The sequence below is a fragment of the Felis catus genome, chromosome B1, assembly GCF_018350175.1.
Source record: "Felis catus isolate Fca126 chromosome B1, F.catus_Fca126_mat1.0, whole genome shotgun sequence".
Lineage (NCBI taxonomy): Eukaryota > Metazoa > Chordata > Mammalia > Carnivora > Felidae > Felis > Felis catus.
The window spans coordinates 173,792,293-173,810,244 of record NC_058371.1 but is presented as its reverse complement, the minus strand read 5'-3'; the positions used below and the strand labels follow the sequence as shown (position 1 = coordinate 173,810,244).

Genomic DNA, 17,952 nt, shown 5'->3' with positions numbered 1-17,952 from the left:
AAGTTAAAAATAGAACTACCATATGATCCAGCAGTCCAACTTATCCTATTTACCCAAAAGGACTGAAATCAGGATCTTAAAGAGATAACTGCTTCCCATATTCACTGCAAGTATTATTTACAATAGCCAAGATATGGAATCAACCTAAGTGTTTGTTCACTGATGACTAAATAGATAAAGAAAAGACGGTGTACATATACAACCAAATCCCTTTCGGCCTTAAAAAAGAAGGAAATCCAGGGGCACCTGGGTGGCTCAGTTGGCTACACGTCTGACTTCAGCTCGGGTTACGATCTCACGGTGCGTGAGTTTGAGCCCCACGTCGGGCTCTGTGCTGACAGCTCGGAGCCTAGAGCCTGCTTCAGATTCTGTGTCTTGCTCTCTCTCTGCTCCTCCCCCACTCACACTCTGTGTGTGTGTGTCTCTCTCTCCCACAAATAAATAAACATTAAAAAAAATTTAAAAAAAAAAAAAAGGAAATCCTGCCATAGACAACAGTATAAATGGTCCAGGAGGGCATTAGTGAAAAAATGTACATAAGTGAAAAAAGCCAGTCACAGAAGGACACACACTGCATAATTCCACTTTATGAGCAATCTAAAAGAGTCAAATTTATAGAAACAGAGAGTAGAATGGTGATTGCCTGGAGTGGGGGGAGGAGAAAACGGGTAGCTGCTATTGAATAGGTATAATGTTTCTATCCTGCCGCACAGCATTGTGCCTGCTGTTAACAATACTGTATCATGCACTTAAAACTTTGTTAAGAGGGCTGATCTCATGTTAAATGTTCTTAACACAATTTAAAAAAAGAAACAAGAAACAAACAACCTGAGAAGACTCTTTAGAAAAAGAATTGAGAACTCAGACAAGTCAGGCAACATAGAAGTTTCTAAGGACTCATGGGAAACCATTAGTTTCTAATTTAAGAAGCTGCTTGGAATTTTTTAAACTTTCTCCTTGTACTTTACTTCCTGTTTTTCTGTAGTTTCTTGAAGTAAACTTCAAAATCCCAAAATAAATAAATACATACATACAATGAAAAAATAAATTAAATTGGAAGGAAAATAGATCTTCGTGGCCTTGGACAGCAGTTTTTCAGTAGACCAGAATGTAAGCCTCGATTTCCTGGGTTGAAGAAGAGAGACTGAGCTCAGTGTACCCCTTCTAAAAGCCCAGTAGAAGCACAAAAAGCGTAGGGTAGTTCACCTTCAGGGTGAGAGGAAGAAATTTCTATTTGGAGTTTTGTTTTGTTTTTAAGCGGCTGAAACCAATGTATTTACATACGAAAAGGGCAAAAGGAAGAGACTGACAGGGAATAAGTACTGATAGCCTTGAGGAGATTTCCATAGGCAGACAGGTTAAATACTGGAATAGGGGGGAAAAAATTCACTTCTTCCTGAATCAGGGGGTCTGTGAGTTAGAGACCTCAACAGTGGGCTGAAGGAAGTTGAGGGCACAAGGTGCATGACACCTCCATTTTCTCTCAGAATAAATAGGAAGAGATGACATCTGTTGAGATCTGGGGGCAGCAGGTGGGCCTGGCGGAGAGACTGAGCGAACAGGAGAGGAACAGGAGAGGGCTGTGCACAGGCACTCAGGGCACAGCCGAGAGGAGCACCCCAAATCTCCAGCAAGGCTAACCCATGTGGAGAGGTCCACACAAGTAAGGGACCAGTGATCAGAGTCAGAACCAAAAGCATACAGAGCCATAGTAAACTAGGAAGAGAACTGTTTTGGGGGAGATGGTGTTCCAGAAGAGATGGAAGTGTGGCTCAGAGTGGTTTATTTCTCTGTTACCACTGACAACAATAACTACCACATTTACAGAGCATTTAGGAGCCAACGCTAAGCTAAGCATCAAATCTTCACGACAAACTTAGGGCAGAGTTAGAGGTCTATCCCCACATTACAGATGGGGAAAGGAGGCACAGAAACGTACAGCAACCATCCCAAGGTCACCCCGCTACTTGGTGGCCGTGCCTCAATTCAAACCAGTCCGTCTGGATGCTGCTTGCCTTTATATTGTTTCCTCTTACCTTCTGGAAGCCTGGGTCTCCACATACGTAAAACCGCGCCTATATGTAACTGGGCACCATCCAAGTACAAATGCGTGTGTAAGGTATATTTTAATTAGTTCTCTTTCAACAATATTTTATCATTTAGCTACGTCTCTGTCAAAATGCTAAATGCTGGTTTGCTCTCCTATTTCACAACTTAGAGTAAAGACTCCCCAAACTTCAAAACCGTGGTTTCCAATTATCGCAGCAGGAAGTAGGATAGGTTTAAAAATGCCCAGCACTAATGGACAAATACGAACTGCTTTTTATCCCCGTCTCTGACCTCCCTCCCCACTCCAAAATCTGACCCAGGCCACAACCCAGGTCCACTCAGCCTCTTCAAAAAGAAGCCCATCGCCTCATCTGGAGTTTGTCCTGCACACAGCAAGCCCACCAAAGCAGGGAGTTCTTGGCTCTCAATGAGGAATGTGATTCCCTTCAGCAACATCGCAAGTAAAAAAATGTTTAACAAAAGCCAGTGTTTATCAAAATCCTTTGGATTTTTCCTAGACCCAGCCAGGTTTGGTTTCTTCATTGCATTTTGAGGACCCACTATGTATTGTGACTTGCCAACATCTCATTAAGAAGGTCACAAAAGAAGACGTGATTAAAAAAAAAAAAAAAAAAAAAAAGCCTGCAGATGGCAAGGAACTGAGGAAGAGCTCTGAAGAAATGGCTCCAAGTCAATCCCCAAAATCAAAAGCAGTTTTTTAGCTTGTTTCTAAATAATACTTGTATTTCCAACTGACCTCAGTGGTCAGAGGAGCTGAGAAGCCTGGAAATGGCATTCCTCAAACCCAGTGGGCATTGCTCGAGGTTGCTAAACAATGGGGAAGACGAAGCTAATAACCAGAGACTACAGATAAGGAGGCCCTTGTGACCTCTCCCAAGCAGCTTTGCTCCAACCAAGGGACGCTTTGATGGTTCTGATAGGTATCCTTCCCCTTTTATCAGGAAAGGGTACACATTCCCAGAATCTAGGGTTTCCCAGCAGGGTGACCTGACAGCTCAGTGATGGAAAAGGCACTGGCCGGTATATAGATAACCCACACGAAGCCTGGCTGGAAAATCACTTTTAAACACACACACGCCCTATTTTGTTTTTACTGAAGATTCAAATCACGGTGCCCAAGAGCCGTCTATTTTTGGTCTAGATTACTAAGATCAATAGACGTACATTTCCCTAAAAGGGTTTTTCTTCATTCAGCTTTGCCACTGGCTACCTCTGTGATCTGAACAAGTCGCTTTACCTCTGTGGACCTCAGTCTGCTCAGCTGAAAAATTATGAGCTGCAGCCAATGGTTCTCCATGGCTCTCCACGTTCCCAACCTTCTCCAGCCCCATCCGCAAAGTGTGACTGGAGGTAAAAAACACAAGCTGACCCTGTTGTGTCCATCAGGCAAAATCCAAAAAGCCCTGAGAACAAAAACTTTTATGCTTCACTTCATAGCAAAACCAAATCTGAGAAGCACCTTGGTGGCCACACCTGTTCTGCTCTGATGTGAAGCTATATATGACCTCTATTCCGGTGAGTGTGCTGCATAAGCATTGACGTATTTGATCAGATTTCTTTTTTTTTTTTTAAGTTTATTTATTTTGAGAGAGACAAAGATAGCATTGGCTGGGGGAGGGGCAGAGGAAGAAGGAGAGAGAATCCCAGGCAGTTTCCATGCTGCCAGCGCAGAGCCCGACGTGGGGCTCGAACTCATGAAACCATGAGATCGTGACCTGAGCCAAAATCATGAGTCGGATGCCTAACCGGTTGACTGAGGCACCTGGGCAGAAGCCCCTTGATTTGGCTTCTGAAGCAGTGGATTACATTTGTAAAGTTTCAGCCTTGGGCCCCAAGGGTTTCAAATCTCTACGAGGTGGGTGCTATCCTTTTATAGAAGGGGAATCGCAGATTCGGGGAGTCCGAAGTCACACAGTTAAAAACCGGCAAGAGCCTGCATGAAAACCAGGCAGGTGCTCGCGACCAGCCCACATGCAGCTTCTCAAAAACCACTTTAGCATGATTGATCTACGAGCTTCTGCAAAACGACCTGCTTCATTAAGTTAATTGTCGAAACACAGTTTAAATCAATTACATACACTAATGATAGGGGCAAATACATAACAAATTCTACAAAACTAAATCATCCCCAAATTATTTCTATTTTTGGCTACAGAGATAAAACCAAAGTCACAGAGCTTTTAAGACCATCCCCGACAGTGCCAGTTATTGAGACAGAGCATCTATGCAGACACATTTTTAAAAAGCTTAAAATGAATGGGGAGAACAAATGAGCTCAAAGGGAAACTGGAAAGACAATGGAAGTCAGTATATAAATAAGTGCTAACCTTTGTAGTGAAACTTCAGGCCACCGCCAACTTCTATACAACTTCCAGATGAACAGCTGCTACAGCCCTCCCCACCCCCACTCTGAATCTGTGACCAGGCAGGGAGGGGACATCCAGATAGGATCCAGCCGCCCAGAGTCCACCCACCCATGACAGTGCACCCAGTCACTCAGTTACCATTATTTTGTCAAAGTCCTTGAAATGTTCCATGACAATGGAGCACAGAACTCTGATTCGGGACAGTGAAGACCACTCTGGGAACAGACAGGGGCCGAGACACCTTCCCCAGCAAATCGTGCATAAATCAGCAATGCCCAGCTATGAATCCCTGGGTTTCAGAAGCCTTCCGCTAAGACGTCCCTTGGAAAACGCAGCTGTCCCTGAGGCTTCTGCTAATACCTGTGTGAGATCAGCGGTACCCTGGAGGATGCCAAAACGGAGAGTTCGGCAGCACCCCAGACCTGTGGGAGAGGGAAACAGGGAGGGACGGGTAGCCAAAGATTTCAAAATATTGCCTGTGGCCAAGAAAGTTTCTTCCCTTCCCCAGTCCTTGGCCAAATGTTTGCTTTTGTTAGAAACGAATATAACCAAATACACAATAAGTAAACTTTGACTGGAGCCTGGCTCAGAAATTTAATCAATAACAAAATTTCAAAACAGCTATAAAGTATATTTTGAGGACAACTGAGGAAACTGGGTTAAGGCAGGATTAGAGATGCACTGTTTATTTTCTCAGGTATAATGATGGTACTGTGGTTATGTAGAAGGAAGTCCTAAATCCCACAAGATGAATGATACAGGTATTTAGGGCGAAATGTAACAATGTCTGCATCTTGATCTCAAATGGTCCAGCAAGGAAGGATGGATAGCTAGCTAGATAGGATCAGCTAGCGGATATGGCAAAATGTTGGATCCAAGTGGTTAATATACAGGTGCCCACTTTACGATTCTTTCAATTTGGATATTAAAAGTTCGCAAAGGGGGGCGCCTGGGTGGCTCAGTCGGTTGGGCGTCTGACTTCATTCAGCTCAAGTCATGATCTCGCAGTTTGTGAGTTTGAGCCCCACATCAGGCTCGTTGCTGTCAGCACAGAGCCTGTTTTGGATCATCTGTCCCTCTCTCTCTGCCCTTCCCCCACTCATCCGCATGCGCGCGCGCTCTCTCTCTCTCTCTCTCTCCCTCAAAAATAAAAGGGAGTGTAATAAAAAAAGAGTAAAATGTTCCATATTAAGAAAAAAAAATGGGGAACCTGAGTGGCTCATTTGGTTGAGTGTCCAACTCTTGGTTTCAGCTCAGGTCATGATCTCACGGTTGGTAGGTTCGAACCCCATCAGGCTCCAGGCTGACAGTGTGGAGCCTGCTTGGGATTCTCTCTCTCCCTCTCTCTACCTCTCCCCTGCTCTCTCTCTCTCAAAAATAAATAAACATTAAAAAAAAAAAAAGAAAAGCTCACAAAATCCCACTTAATCATTTTTTAAATACCCTTTGTGGGAGCCTATTATTATTTTTTAATGGGAAAATACATTTGAATCTCCAACCCAATTACTCAAAAAGGAATGTTTGGAGCACAACCCATTCTTAAGCTTCGCTTTCTTTGTATAGTACTACAGGTGTGGGAAGGGAAGTAATTCGTGTGATCCAGGAAGAAAAGGGACTTTACATTAGGCTTCAAAAGAAAAACTGAATTTGGCTGGATAAAAAGGGAACAAACATTCCTGACAGGCAGGAGAATAGGGGACAAAACTGAATCACTCCTGAACCCAAGCTAGTTACCAGAACAAAGGGCTGAAACTAGGGTGAGGTCAATATAAAGAAACAAAGATGCTTAAAATAATGATGGAAATTATAAATATTTATCATCATAGATTTCAAATGAAACTAGAAGGGGAAAACTGCAGAGTCAGAGAAAGTCCCTAACATTCTCCAAAAGTGTCAGATTTACCATTTGAAGTTACTTCTGAAGGCTACAGAACTCCCTGACCAAACACAATTCCCCAAGGGCATCAAAAGATTGAACAGAGACAACAGCCACAACCCCACAGCTGCTCCTTGGGAGAGGATTAACTTTAGGATCCCAGTGTTTAGAGAAGCCAAGGAACTCAACTTCTGGACTCTTCCTGAACCTTCCAGAGTCCTTCAAACAATGGTCTGCATTCAGAATACAACAGAAGGTTCATCTGACCCGGCCTCACCCCAGACCGGAGCAAGGTCAACTCACCAGCATCTGCACTGGGACACAGGCGAGGAAGCCACCACACATGGCCCCAAGGCAGAGAAGGCTGAAGCGACGCCAGTGGGCCCTGAGCTGCAGGGCACATCTTGGGGTCCTTAGAGAGGGGTGTAAGCAAGGGCAATGCTCGTGGTTGCTACCGGGACAGGAGGGCTCCACAGTGCAGGCCCCAGCTGAATCCTCTCCTCCTCTTTTTCCGTCTCCCCATTCCCCTGCCCCTCCTCGTCTTTTGCTATTTTCAAGTGTCACCAGTCTGGGGATTTTTAAAATTTAGAAGTCTTTACCTACTGAGAGCACTGTCTGTTTTCTGGGGAGGAGCTAGATGGCTGGAGAACAGGTTTAGAGAGACACTTTTTTTTCCCCCTTTCTGCACCTTTTGAATTGCAAATTCTGTCCAAACAAGAAAGCAATGGAATTTTTTAAAAAGTCATCTGTTTCAAGTGACTTTAAAGCAACAAAACTTCAGAAATCTAATCTTCACTTTGGATCCTTTTTGACAAGTGGTATGTTATGAGAAATGAGCTGCTACATTAAAATAACTGTGATGGCAGCATTTACTGAGTGTTCACAGTATGGCAGGCACTGTTCCGGAAGCCTCATGTACAAAGTCATTTCATTTCCACAGCATCTGTAAGGTAGGTCCTCTCACTACCCTCCAGGCCCCTCACTCTTAGCCACTAATAGTGCCTGTAAGAGTGGAGGTGGCCTTCAGTTTTAGCTAGTGACACACACCCCACAATAAACAGGCAGGTTAAACCATCATCAACTGAAGGCAGAGCCGGGCTGGGGCCCAGGTCCACATCCATCCACTGTAACGCCCTGAAACCCTAAAAGGCTGCCTCTCTCAAAATGATCCTAGTATGTATAGTAAATACTGAAATCTTCATGCATCTTTTTCTAATGTAAAAATCTTCTTCGTGAAAGAATAATTAAAGCCAGCTATAGCAAGATGAAATTTGTAATCAATTAATTTTTTTAAAAAACATCCCAGCAGCATAAAATCACCCAATATTAACTTTTAACCACAAAGGCCAAAGACCACTCTAAAGTATAACTGTTTTACCCCTCCACAACTATGAAAAGGAAAGGAAAATTTGTTCCTGTCTGTTGAAAATCATCTTGTTCACATACGTATGTTTTCACATTATTATCCCAAAGTATTGTACTTAGAAGCAATTCAATACTTGGCACAAACATAATTTGTTCTGACAGTGTTAGTTCCGTGGCATCTAAAAATCTTTCAGATAAAGAAGGCAGGAAGGGAAAGAAAGCAAAGGACAAGAGGAGGAAAATCTTCAATCATACACATCAGCTAGAGACACCATACAAGATATAAGATTTCCTATCCAAATGACACTCGATACTTTTACATTCATTATTTTATCAAAACCTCTGTGGGTTTTTAACTGGGTGGTTCAGTCGGTTAAGTGTCCGACATCCACTCAGGTCATTTATGGTTCATGGGTTCAAGCCCTGCATCGGGGCCCTGTGCAGACAGCTCAGAGCCTGGAATCTGCTTCAGACTCGGTGTCTCCCTTTCTCTCTCTGTCCCTCCCCAGCTCGCGCTCATTCTTCCTCTCTCTCTCCCTCTCCCTCTCTCTCTCTCTCAAAAATAAATATTTTTTAAAAAGAAAAGAAACCCCTAACCCAAGGAGATAGCCAAGAGGGTGGGTGAGATCCTCATTTTGCAAGTAAACCCACAGTGGCCTAACATGACATCACTGGGTAGAGGCAGAGAAAAGAGCCAGAAAGAAGAACCACGGCTCACACCTGCTGACATCTTCCCCACGCCCTTCACACAGCACACGTCACCCGGCCACAGGACTGTGGTCCAAGCTAGGAAACCCAAAGGTGAAACAGAACTCACAGGAAAACCCCGGTTTAAGTCACACACACCTGTCTCCCCAGCTGGAGGGGCCGGTGTCCTGCCTCCTGCCTATCACACCTCCTGGGATAGGGTGTGAGCACCTTAACCATTTGTCAGGTGGTCGCTGCAAAACTGGGAAAGCAGATTCTACCCCCTCCCAGAAGGGCTCCTGGGTAACTGAGTGTCCACTCTCCCTGTAACCTGACCAGCAGTTTTGTCAAGATGCTATTTGTAGGACACAATGTCCAGTGTACTTACACACCCATTTGCCAAATACTGACAGTTTGTTAAAAAAACATAAATATTTTCAGAGCTGGACAACTGATATACCCTGTAGCTTTACACACTTGTTGGGTCAGCCCTTTCTGAACGATGTTAATCTACCAGCAAGCCCCCGGGCTCATCGGAATCAACAGAAGGTTCCAGTTAGCAGAGATTCCAAAGGAGGCCACAAACAGCACATTCCTAACCCCAGCCTGGGGAACTGGCCCTGAAGGAGATTTTCACAGGACTCCATTCCATTCCAAATTGCTAGATTGGTAAAGGGACAGTACACAGGAGAGGAGTTTACATACCCTTTCCAAAGCCACTGCCCACTTCTCACAGGGTTGCAACTCCTAACAGATCTGTTCGTGTATATTCCTTGCAAAAGGCCAAGCAGGGACTAGGTTAGAAATTATTTAGGGGCGCCTGGGCGGCTCAGTCAGTTGAGTGTCCGACTTCGGTTCGGGTCATGATCTCACGGTTCGTGAGTTTGAGACCCGCATCGGGCTCTGTGCTAACAACTCAGAGCCTGGAGCCTGCTTCTAATTCTGTGTCTCCCTCTCTCTCTCTGCTCCTCCCCAGCTCATGCTCTGTCTCTCTCTCTCTCCTTCAAAAATAAGTAAAAAAACATTTAAAAAAAAACAAGAAAGAAATTATTTAAACTGTGGGAGAAAGCGAACGGCAAGTGTCAGGACAAAACCACCAAACAGGCAGAAGAGGACAAGCCCAGGTAGCCTGTTTCCACCAGAAAAACAGCAAGAGTGGGGGTGAGGAAGGGGGTCCCTTAGGAACCTGTGGCTCTTCCAGTGCTCTACAGACAGGGAGCTGGCACAGAGAACCAGGCCTCTGGGATCTTCTAGGTCCCTGGTTTCTGGCACAATCCGTCCCTGCCAGGGTCGGAGTTCAGCCAAGTAGCTTCCACCCAGAAGACGACACAAACTAACCACGTGGGAAAACAACAGGTGTCACTGAACCGGCAGGAGCCACGCAAGGGCTTCACGGAGGAAGACTGGCAGAGGCAGAGAGGCAGAGAGATTGATTCTCCTGTGGAGTGTTTGGGTTCACCAATCCCACATTCAAGGCCTCAGGGAAGTTCATCCACTCTACCACCAGCTGCTAACAGCACCGGAAACTTTACCGAGTACTTATTTATGTGCCTGGCATTTCTACTCACATTTTTTTTTTTTTTTACTTGTCATGATTCTGAGGCAGGTGTTATTATCAAACCCATCTTAGAAATGAGGACATGTTAAAGAACAAAATATTGAAGTCAAGGTCACTCATCCGGGGAATGGCCAGGATTCGAACCGAGGTCCGCGGCAGGGCCCAAGCTCTGCACCGAAGCTGCTCCTGCTAAGAAAGAGGCAAAAGCGGAAGCCAGCTTGTTCTTAGCTGCACTGAGTTCCTGCACCTTGCTTCTTAGCTCCGGGACCCCAGTTAAGTCAGTTCACTTCCCTGTGCCTCAGTTTCCTCATCCCTAAAACGCAGAGAATAACAGAATTGGTTCTGAGCATGAAATGAGATGAACTCGGGTTTACCCAAGTGACCAGCACAGAGTAAGCGCCTAATGTTTGTTTTTATTGCTGCGATGATTGTTATCCGTGGTAGTCAGTGTAAAGGCCGCGAGCCTCTCCAAGCTTACGTCTCAGCCGGGGATAAAAACCAACACACAGGAAAAGACAGTGAACCACAGGAGCCACACCGGAGGAAGCAGTGTTAAATATGTGGGACAAAAGTCACTGCATAAGGCCTTCAGGTGAGGGAGCGGCTGCCCTAACGGGGCTCCCAAGGCAGCACCGTGGGGCCGTGGCCGCTGCAACCCCCACCCTGGCCAGCAAGCGCTTCTCTTCCTTCCAGGAACAGGAAAAGGAGCATAATTAAACAGAAAGCTACAAAAGTCCTAAACACAGGATTTTCCCATTAGTCACACTTGGGCAGGCAAGGTTCTTGCAACAGAGGCACGTGGCCTGCCTTCTGGGAATACAGGAACCCGGACGCCGAGACGAGTAAAGGTGGAGGATGAGGCCCCGGCCCAGTTGAAATGCTCTGATGTGAAGCCACCTCTCATGCGGTGAGAGAAGAAGCAAAGCAAAAGAGGGCCTAAGGGAGAGACAATAAGATCACTCTGGAAAAGGCAGATGAGGTGAAGTTTAAACAGAAGTCATCAGGAAAACCCTAGACAGAGAGAAGCTGAATTTCAAGGGAAGAAATAAACATGAAGGTCACTAGTACGACACTCAAATAAGAACTCTCAAAACAAGTGGCAAGGGTAAGACCCAGAGAAAAATACTATTAATGATAGTCACGTGTTGATGCGTACTTTCTATAAATACCGTTCCAAGAACTTTACAGGTATGAACTCATGTAACCCTTACAATAACCCTAGGAAGTAGGTACGATTTGTTTCAACCCCATTTCACAGATATGAAAACTAGAGCACAGAGAGGTCAGGTAACCTGCATCAGGTCCCACAGCTAGCAAGTAGCAGACATAATATTTAATCAAGGCAGCCTGGTTCCAGAACACCATTCTCTGTGCTCTAGGGCCTCTGAAGTGTGAGAGTTAACAGTTCTGATGTTCAGTAAAGTTCCACGAAATAGGATTATCCATAGCTCATCTCTGGTTGAGTTAGAGTCTTAAGTAGCAAATCTATGGGTAATTATTATTCATCTAATTCAAAAATAAATCTAGAATGACAGAATGGTTTTTCCTAGTGAGCCAATCATTGGGAAGGAACGGTGCATTTAAGTTTATTCTCTAAGTCAATCTATTCTCTTTTTTTTTTGGTATCAAGTACTAACTAAAAAAAAAATCCTGCTGCCATTTATAAGAAGCAAAATCAGAAAGCCATCCTGATCTACATTTAACACTTATAATTGTTGGTTACTCAGAAATCCTAAACCTTCTTTTGACTCTTTTTAATTCTTTTATTTTATTTTTTATGTTTATTTATTTTTGAGAGATAGGGAGACAGAGTGTGAGCAGGCGAGGGGCAGAGAGGGAGACACAGAATCCAAAGCAGGCTCCAGGCTCTGAGGTGTCAGCACAGAGCCTGACGTGGGGCTCGAACTCATGAACCGCAAGATCATGACCTTGAGCCGAAGTCGGACCACTTAACCCACTGAGCCATCCAGGCACCACCCCCTTTGACTATTAAAACAATAGAAACAATTTGTGTGAAGGGATCAAATTTGCCACACAAGCTTTTGTCTAGAATAATCTCAGTTGTAAATGAAAAATGTTAAGTGAAAAAAATAAACAAAGCAGGATTTTGAGCAAATATGATCCCAGCTTTATTGAAGAAAAAGATAGCAAAATGGTAACACTAGTTATCTCTGTGTGGTAAGACTGTAAGTTATTTTAATTTTTAGTGTTTTGTATCTTTTCCTGGTGGAACCTGGGCGTACTTTTTTTCTTTTCCTACTTAACATTTTCTAAAATGTCTTGATGGTAACCAGTACAGTTGTTTTTTTTTTTAACTGAAGACAAAAGGCCAATTAAGAAACCTGCATTACCATTAGGTTCAATAGTCCCTTAGTAAGAAGACTACTTATAACCGCAATCCATAACACTTACATACTAGATATTTCCACAACTAGAGGCAGACACAATGCACCACAGGAGAGGAGGGCAAAGAAGGCCACAGAGTCATGTAACTTCTACTCTATTACACCATAAAACACAATGTAAGTACATAAACAATAAGGCACTGACCTGGCGATTTCTTTTCTTTCCCACTGTTATTTTTTTAATAAATTTTTTTAACTTTATTTATTTACTTTGAGACAGGAAGAGTAAGCACAAGTGGGGTGGGAGTAGAGAGAGAAGGAGAAAGAATTCTAAGCAGGCTCCACACTATCAGCACAGAGCCCGATTTGGGGGCTCAAACTCAGGAACCGTCAGATCGAGACCTAAGCTGAAATCAAGAGTCAGATGCTTAACCAACTGAGCCACCCAGGCGCCCCTCCCACTATTATTTTTTTTAATGCCTTTCGAATCCTTATCTAAGAGATTCCTCCAGGCATAATGTTTTAACATTATGAGTTGGTTTTTCCAAAGAGGAAAGATTTGACTTTCACTTTTCCAACAACCAATCCTCCATCACTAACTGTGTGTCCTGCAATTCAATTCAATTTCTGACTCCAACCACATGGAGTTAGTGCAAACCCCACAGGCTTAAGGGCTCCATCCCACAAGACTGCCCCCACTTCAGCCGCCAGCTGCAAATGGTGTCCCCAGGTTAACCAGTTACAAATTCAAGATTTTTCATGATCTTCTCAGGTTCAACAATTTGCTAGAATAATTCACAGAATTCAGGAAAATGCTAATACTTAGGATTACAGTTCTACCAAAAAGGATACAGGATTTAGGAACAAATGAAAGAGATGCATAAGGAAAAGTATGGGGGGGGTGGTAAGCTGGTGTGCACAGAGCTCCCACACTTTGTCTAGACACACCACCCTCCCAGCACATCCATGAGTTCTGAGTTTTTATGGAAGTTTCTCACATAGGCATGACCGATTAAGTCACTGCCATTGTTGATTAATTCAATCACCAACCCCTCTCCCTTTCCTGAGATGAGAGGAAGGGACTGAAAGTTCCAACCCTCCAATCCTGTTGTCGGTTCTTCTGGCAACCAGCCCCCATCCGGAAGCTATCTAGACGCCCACCAAGAGCCATTCATTAGCATAAACTCAGGTAAGGGCTAAAGGGTTCATTATGAATAACAAAAGACACTCCTATCTCTGAAAAAATTCTAAGGGTTTTAGGAGTTCTGTGCCAGGAACGGGGGACAAAGACAAATACACATACGTTTTATTATTCCACATTGACTCAAAGTCTAGAGTCCTTACTCATTTACATATCAAGATGCAGCAATGAACAGTGTGGAAAAGATAAACTATTTTGTCAATTCCAGCAAAAGAATTCTTTCTCTTTGTCGTCCCCCTTCCCACTCCCACCCAGGAACTAAGGCACACCACATCCAGCACCTAGGTAACTACTACTTCCATAATGTGTATTCGCCCAATGTATATTAGCACTTCCAAGCAGATTATTTTCCTCTCCCAAAATCAATTTGGTCACATTATTATAAAAAATCAAGGGACATAAGAAAACGGACTTGCCAGAAATGATGGGGAGATGAAGCCCTTAGCCAAGCAGGGTTTCATAAATCACCCCAGTGCTGATCTGCATGTTTTACTTAAAGAGACTGCTCTATACATCGATGGGCCAACACTGCCCTCCTGACCTGGAGAGAAAACAATGAGAACTTGACCAACAATAGGGGGAAAGAAATAGAAATCACAACAGTCTTCTGAAAATAAATGCTTAACGATGAAAAATTCAGAAGTTAAGCAGATTTGCATAATTTCAGAGGATTTACTCGAGCATAAGACAAATACACAATTAGCTAGCTTTTACCGTTAATGAACACTTCCTGGACTTCACACCATCAAGACGTACACTGATCTTACTTTAGGATTCCAATCTCCCAGCACACCTTAAACTTAGAAAAATGGTTTCTGTGTGTCATATGTATTATATTAAACCTATACACTATGTGTCATATTTCTATTACGTACAAAGGACTACAATATTTGATACTCCTAACCACTCTGAGATCTATAAAGAACAGATATTCTCCTTACCCCTGCTCCCCACCCCCACCCCCATCCTCCTCTTCTCTCTCTCTCCATCTCTGTCTCTCTAAAGAAGCAACTTAGAAACAACAACAAGAGGGGCTCCTGGGTGGCTCAGTCGGTTAAGCGCCCGACTTCAGCTCAGGTTGTGATCTCGTAGTCTGTGAGTTCGAGCCCCGCGTCAGGCTCTGTGCTGACAGCTCAGAGCCTGGAGCCTGCTTCTGAGTCTGTGTCTCCCACTCTCTCTGCCCCTCCCCCACTCATGCTCTGTCTGTCTCCCTCTCAAAAATGAATAAATGTTAAAAAAAAAAAAAAAACTGCCAAAGAAACAAGAAGAAAGAACAGCAATATCAATTGCTGAAGTACTGGGGCCATGTCTGAAACTGCGGGCTTACTGAGCTCAGCATCTAGGGCTCTGCCATTACATCACAGTGCCTGGGGACTGCCTACACAATAAAGTGCAGAGTTTCAGGAGCTCCAGAGCCTAGCTTCAGCCTCCCCTCCCCCCAGTCTCATCATGTGATTTTCACTGAGGAACCCTGCACTGACTTTTCCTGTCCTACCTCTATACCTTCTCACAGGCTGTTCCTCTTGCTGGACATGCCTCCCCTACACTCCCTTTAAGGTCTACTTATGCCAAGCTTTAGGCATGTTGAAGTCCTTTCCACCTCTCCCAACAGAAGGAAAGTCCTCTTCTGTGATCCCACGCAGCACTTTGTAGTTCTTGGATTATACCAAACTCATTCTCCATTATTCTACAATGGTTTGCATTCATCGCTTATCACTCCCTTCTCAGTCACAAGTTTGTGGAGGGCAGGAACCAAGTTTGTTTTTCATTTTTCATACCTCCACAACAACTAATAGTATCTCAAATAAGGCCCTTTGTCTTTTAATGAACTGCATGGTGGGAATATCTACACGTTTTACCTGCAAAGACTATTAAGACGCTAACCTGGCAATCAGGCTTGTGAAAGAGATTTTACCCTCAAAACTCAGCTTCCTGGGGGCCGGGGTGGCTTAATTGGTTAAGTGTCCGACTTCAGCTCAGGTCATGATGTCATGGTTTGTGGGTTCAAGCCCCATGTCAGGCTCTGTGAGGACAGCTCAGAGCCTGGAGCCTGCTTCGGATTCTGTGTTTCCCCTCTCCATTTACGTGTGTGTGCGCCTGCGGGCGCACTCTCTCTCTCAAAAGTAAATAAACATTAAAAAAAAATTAAACAACAACAAAAAAACCAACCCAGCTTCCTGGCTCTATCACCTAGCTTCCAGCAATCTTCAATGCCTCTTTTTTCTACCCATGCTTGTTTTGTGCTTTGCCTTTAGTAGGGGAGGAGGAACTTGGAAAGAAGTGAGGAAGCAGCAAAGGAATTAAGGCTCTACAAGCATATAGCACAAACGTGTAAAGAAAAATGAAGGAATGCCTGTTCATTAGCCATCTGCCACTTTACCAATGCCAGGAAATTCCGGGCTGCTGTTTTTATACTGTAGATAATTCACATGATTGTGTTGGAGACTTCCAGCTATGAAGCGCTGTTAGAACACTGAAAATTGGTGCTATATTGTGAGACAGAAAGCCCAGTGAATTCTTCAAGCTTCCACCCCTTACAGGAATCTCAGAGAGCCACGTTATGTTCGTATGTATGCACGGGGGAGGAAGGCATGTTACCGATATTGAAAAGGATTTTTGTTCGTTGTTTTTTTAAACGCTACCTATCATGTGACATTTTATGCATAGGTTCTTTATAAGTCTTCAACCACTCGGCTAAACTTATCTGGCCAATTAAGAAGGGTAATGGCATAACTGTCTACTGTGTGTCTTTTTAGGAAACCAAAATCCATTTTTCCTTAATATCTCCCTCATGCCAAAACTTTTAAAAAATCATTTTTAAACTTAATGACATGTAAATTGAATTACTCTATTCAAAGAGTCACTCTAAAAGCAAAAGGATGATTCCTAAAGAATTTCTTGGAAAACAGCCCATTTGAGGGGCGCCTGGGTGGCTCAGTCGGTTGGTTCAGTTTGTGAGTTCAAGCCCCGCATCAGGCTCTGTGCTGACAGCTCAGAGCCTGGAACCTGCTTCAGATTCTGTGTCTCCCCTCTCTCTCTCTCTCCACTCTCTCCCACTCGCGCTCTCCCTCTATCAAAAATAAACATATTTAGGGGCGCCTGGGTGGTGCAGTCGGTTAAGCGTCCGACTTCAGCCAGGTCACGATCTCGCGGTCCGTGAGTTCGAGCTCCGCGTCGGGCTCTGGGCTGATGGCTCAGAGCCTGGAGCCTGTTTCCGATTCTGTGTCTCCCTCTCTCTCTGCCCCTCCCCCGTTCATGCTCGGTCTCTCTCTGTCCCAAAAATAAAATAAACGTTGAAAAAAAATAAAAATAAAAATAAACATTTTTAAAAAAAGAAAACAGCCCATTTCCCACTAAAAGTAAAATCTATATTCAATTTATGATGCCTTTGTTTCCTCTGTAAGTAGATGGACCTCCAGTGAAAAAGCTAAAAAAAAAAAGAAAAGAAAAGATTAAATACAAAACCTTCCTTTTACCTGTGGTCCTGAGCATGCAGCACATGCAATTTCACATGATGACAAAGGACATTTGCGAGCAAGGAACACCCATCTAGCAGTGGCTTCTCCTCATCTATGCCGCGAGCGGGAGACACATCTCACTTCTCTCTCCATCTCGGTGACTCCTCAGTAAATCTCAAATCTCCATTTACTCATCTCTGTGAAACAGAGAAGACGGCAGCCCGCTCCCCAGACTGGTGGCAAGAATGTGGTCCAGCAGTGAAATATCTGAGCATGTCTTCTATGCTCAAGGATCTCAGGTCAGAAAAACACAGCGAAAACAACTGCTTATAATTTAATGTCCAATAACGTGGAATGGATGCAACATGTGTTCATGGACTCTCGTGTCTACTGACAGGACGGAACATCGGTGCGAAAACCCGGGAAAGGTTCCTGAGGAGTATTACCCTTGATCTCGGCTTGAAGGACAGGTGGAGAACAAGATTTGGACAGCGCACCAAGCGTACCCCCAGCGCACCAAGTGGGGGGGGATCTCCTGGTTAAGAGAAACACAGCCCCCTAGCTCTCCCACCTCCTACCTCCCCACTCACGAGTGATACTCCAGCAGCATCACCTGGGAAACGTGTTGGGAAACAAATTCTCCAGCTCCTTCCCACATCTGCTGACGCGCACACTCTGGGGTGGGGCCCGGTGACCCACCTGTGTTTGAACCGGACCTCTCACCCCCTCTCTTCTGTGACCACTAGTTTTCTTCACTTCACCGATACCAACATTTTTACAAGTATAAGCTTAAGCTTCATTTCCTTGCTCGAGGAAAGTCTGGCTCAACCCATACTGGCCTCTCATCCCACCCCCAGCCCCAGGTTAGGTACTCGGGCTGGAGCCATACTTACGAAGGACACTTTATCGTGACTTCCTGTTTCATCATCTTTCCTGATAAGCTGCTAGCTCCGGAAAGGCACCCACTGAGCCTCGTTTGTTCACAACACTTTATCCCCAGTTCCTCCCAAGCCAGAAGGCCCTCCT

The 17,952-nt window shown here is 44.4% G+C and overlaps 1 protein-coding gene across 3 annotated transcripts in view; it reads right to left on the bottom strand.

The window, feature by feature from the left end:
- RELL1 (RELT like 1) overlaps positions 1 to 17,952 on the bottom strand; it is a 70,226-nt gene that overhangs the window by 43,254 nt on the left and 9,020 nt on the right. Inside the window, exon 1 of one of the 3 annotated variants that reach the window (XM_045056478.1) lies at positions 4,398 to 5,408. The exons of 1 other annotated variant lie outside the window; for it this stretch is intronic. In XM_045056478.1, coding sequence (XP_044912413.1) covers positions 4,398 to 4,548 — 151 coding nt within the window. In that variant the 5' untranslated portion in view covers positions 4,549 to 5,408. Of the gene's footprint in view, positions 1 to 4,397; positions 5,409 to 17,952 lie in introns of those variants that run through there. One more of the 3 variants, XM_045056477.1, reaches the window with a different exon arrangement.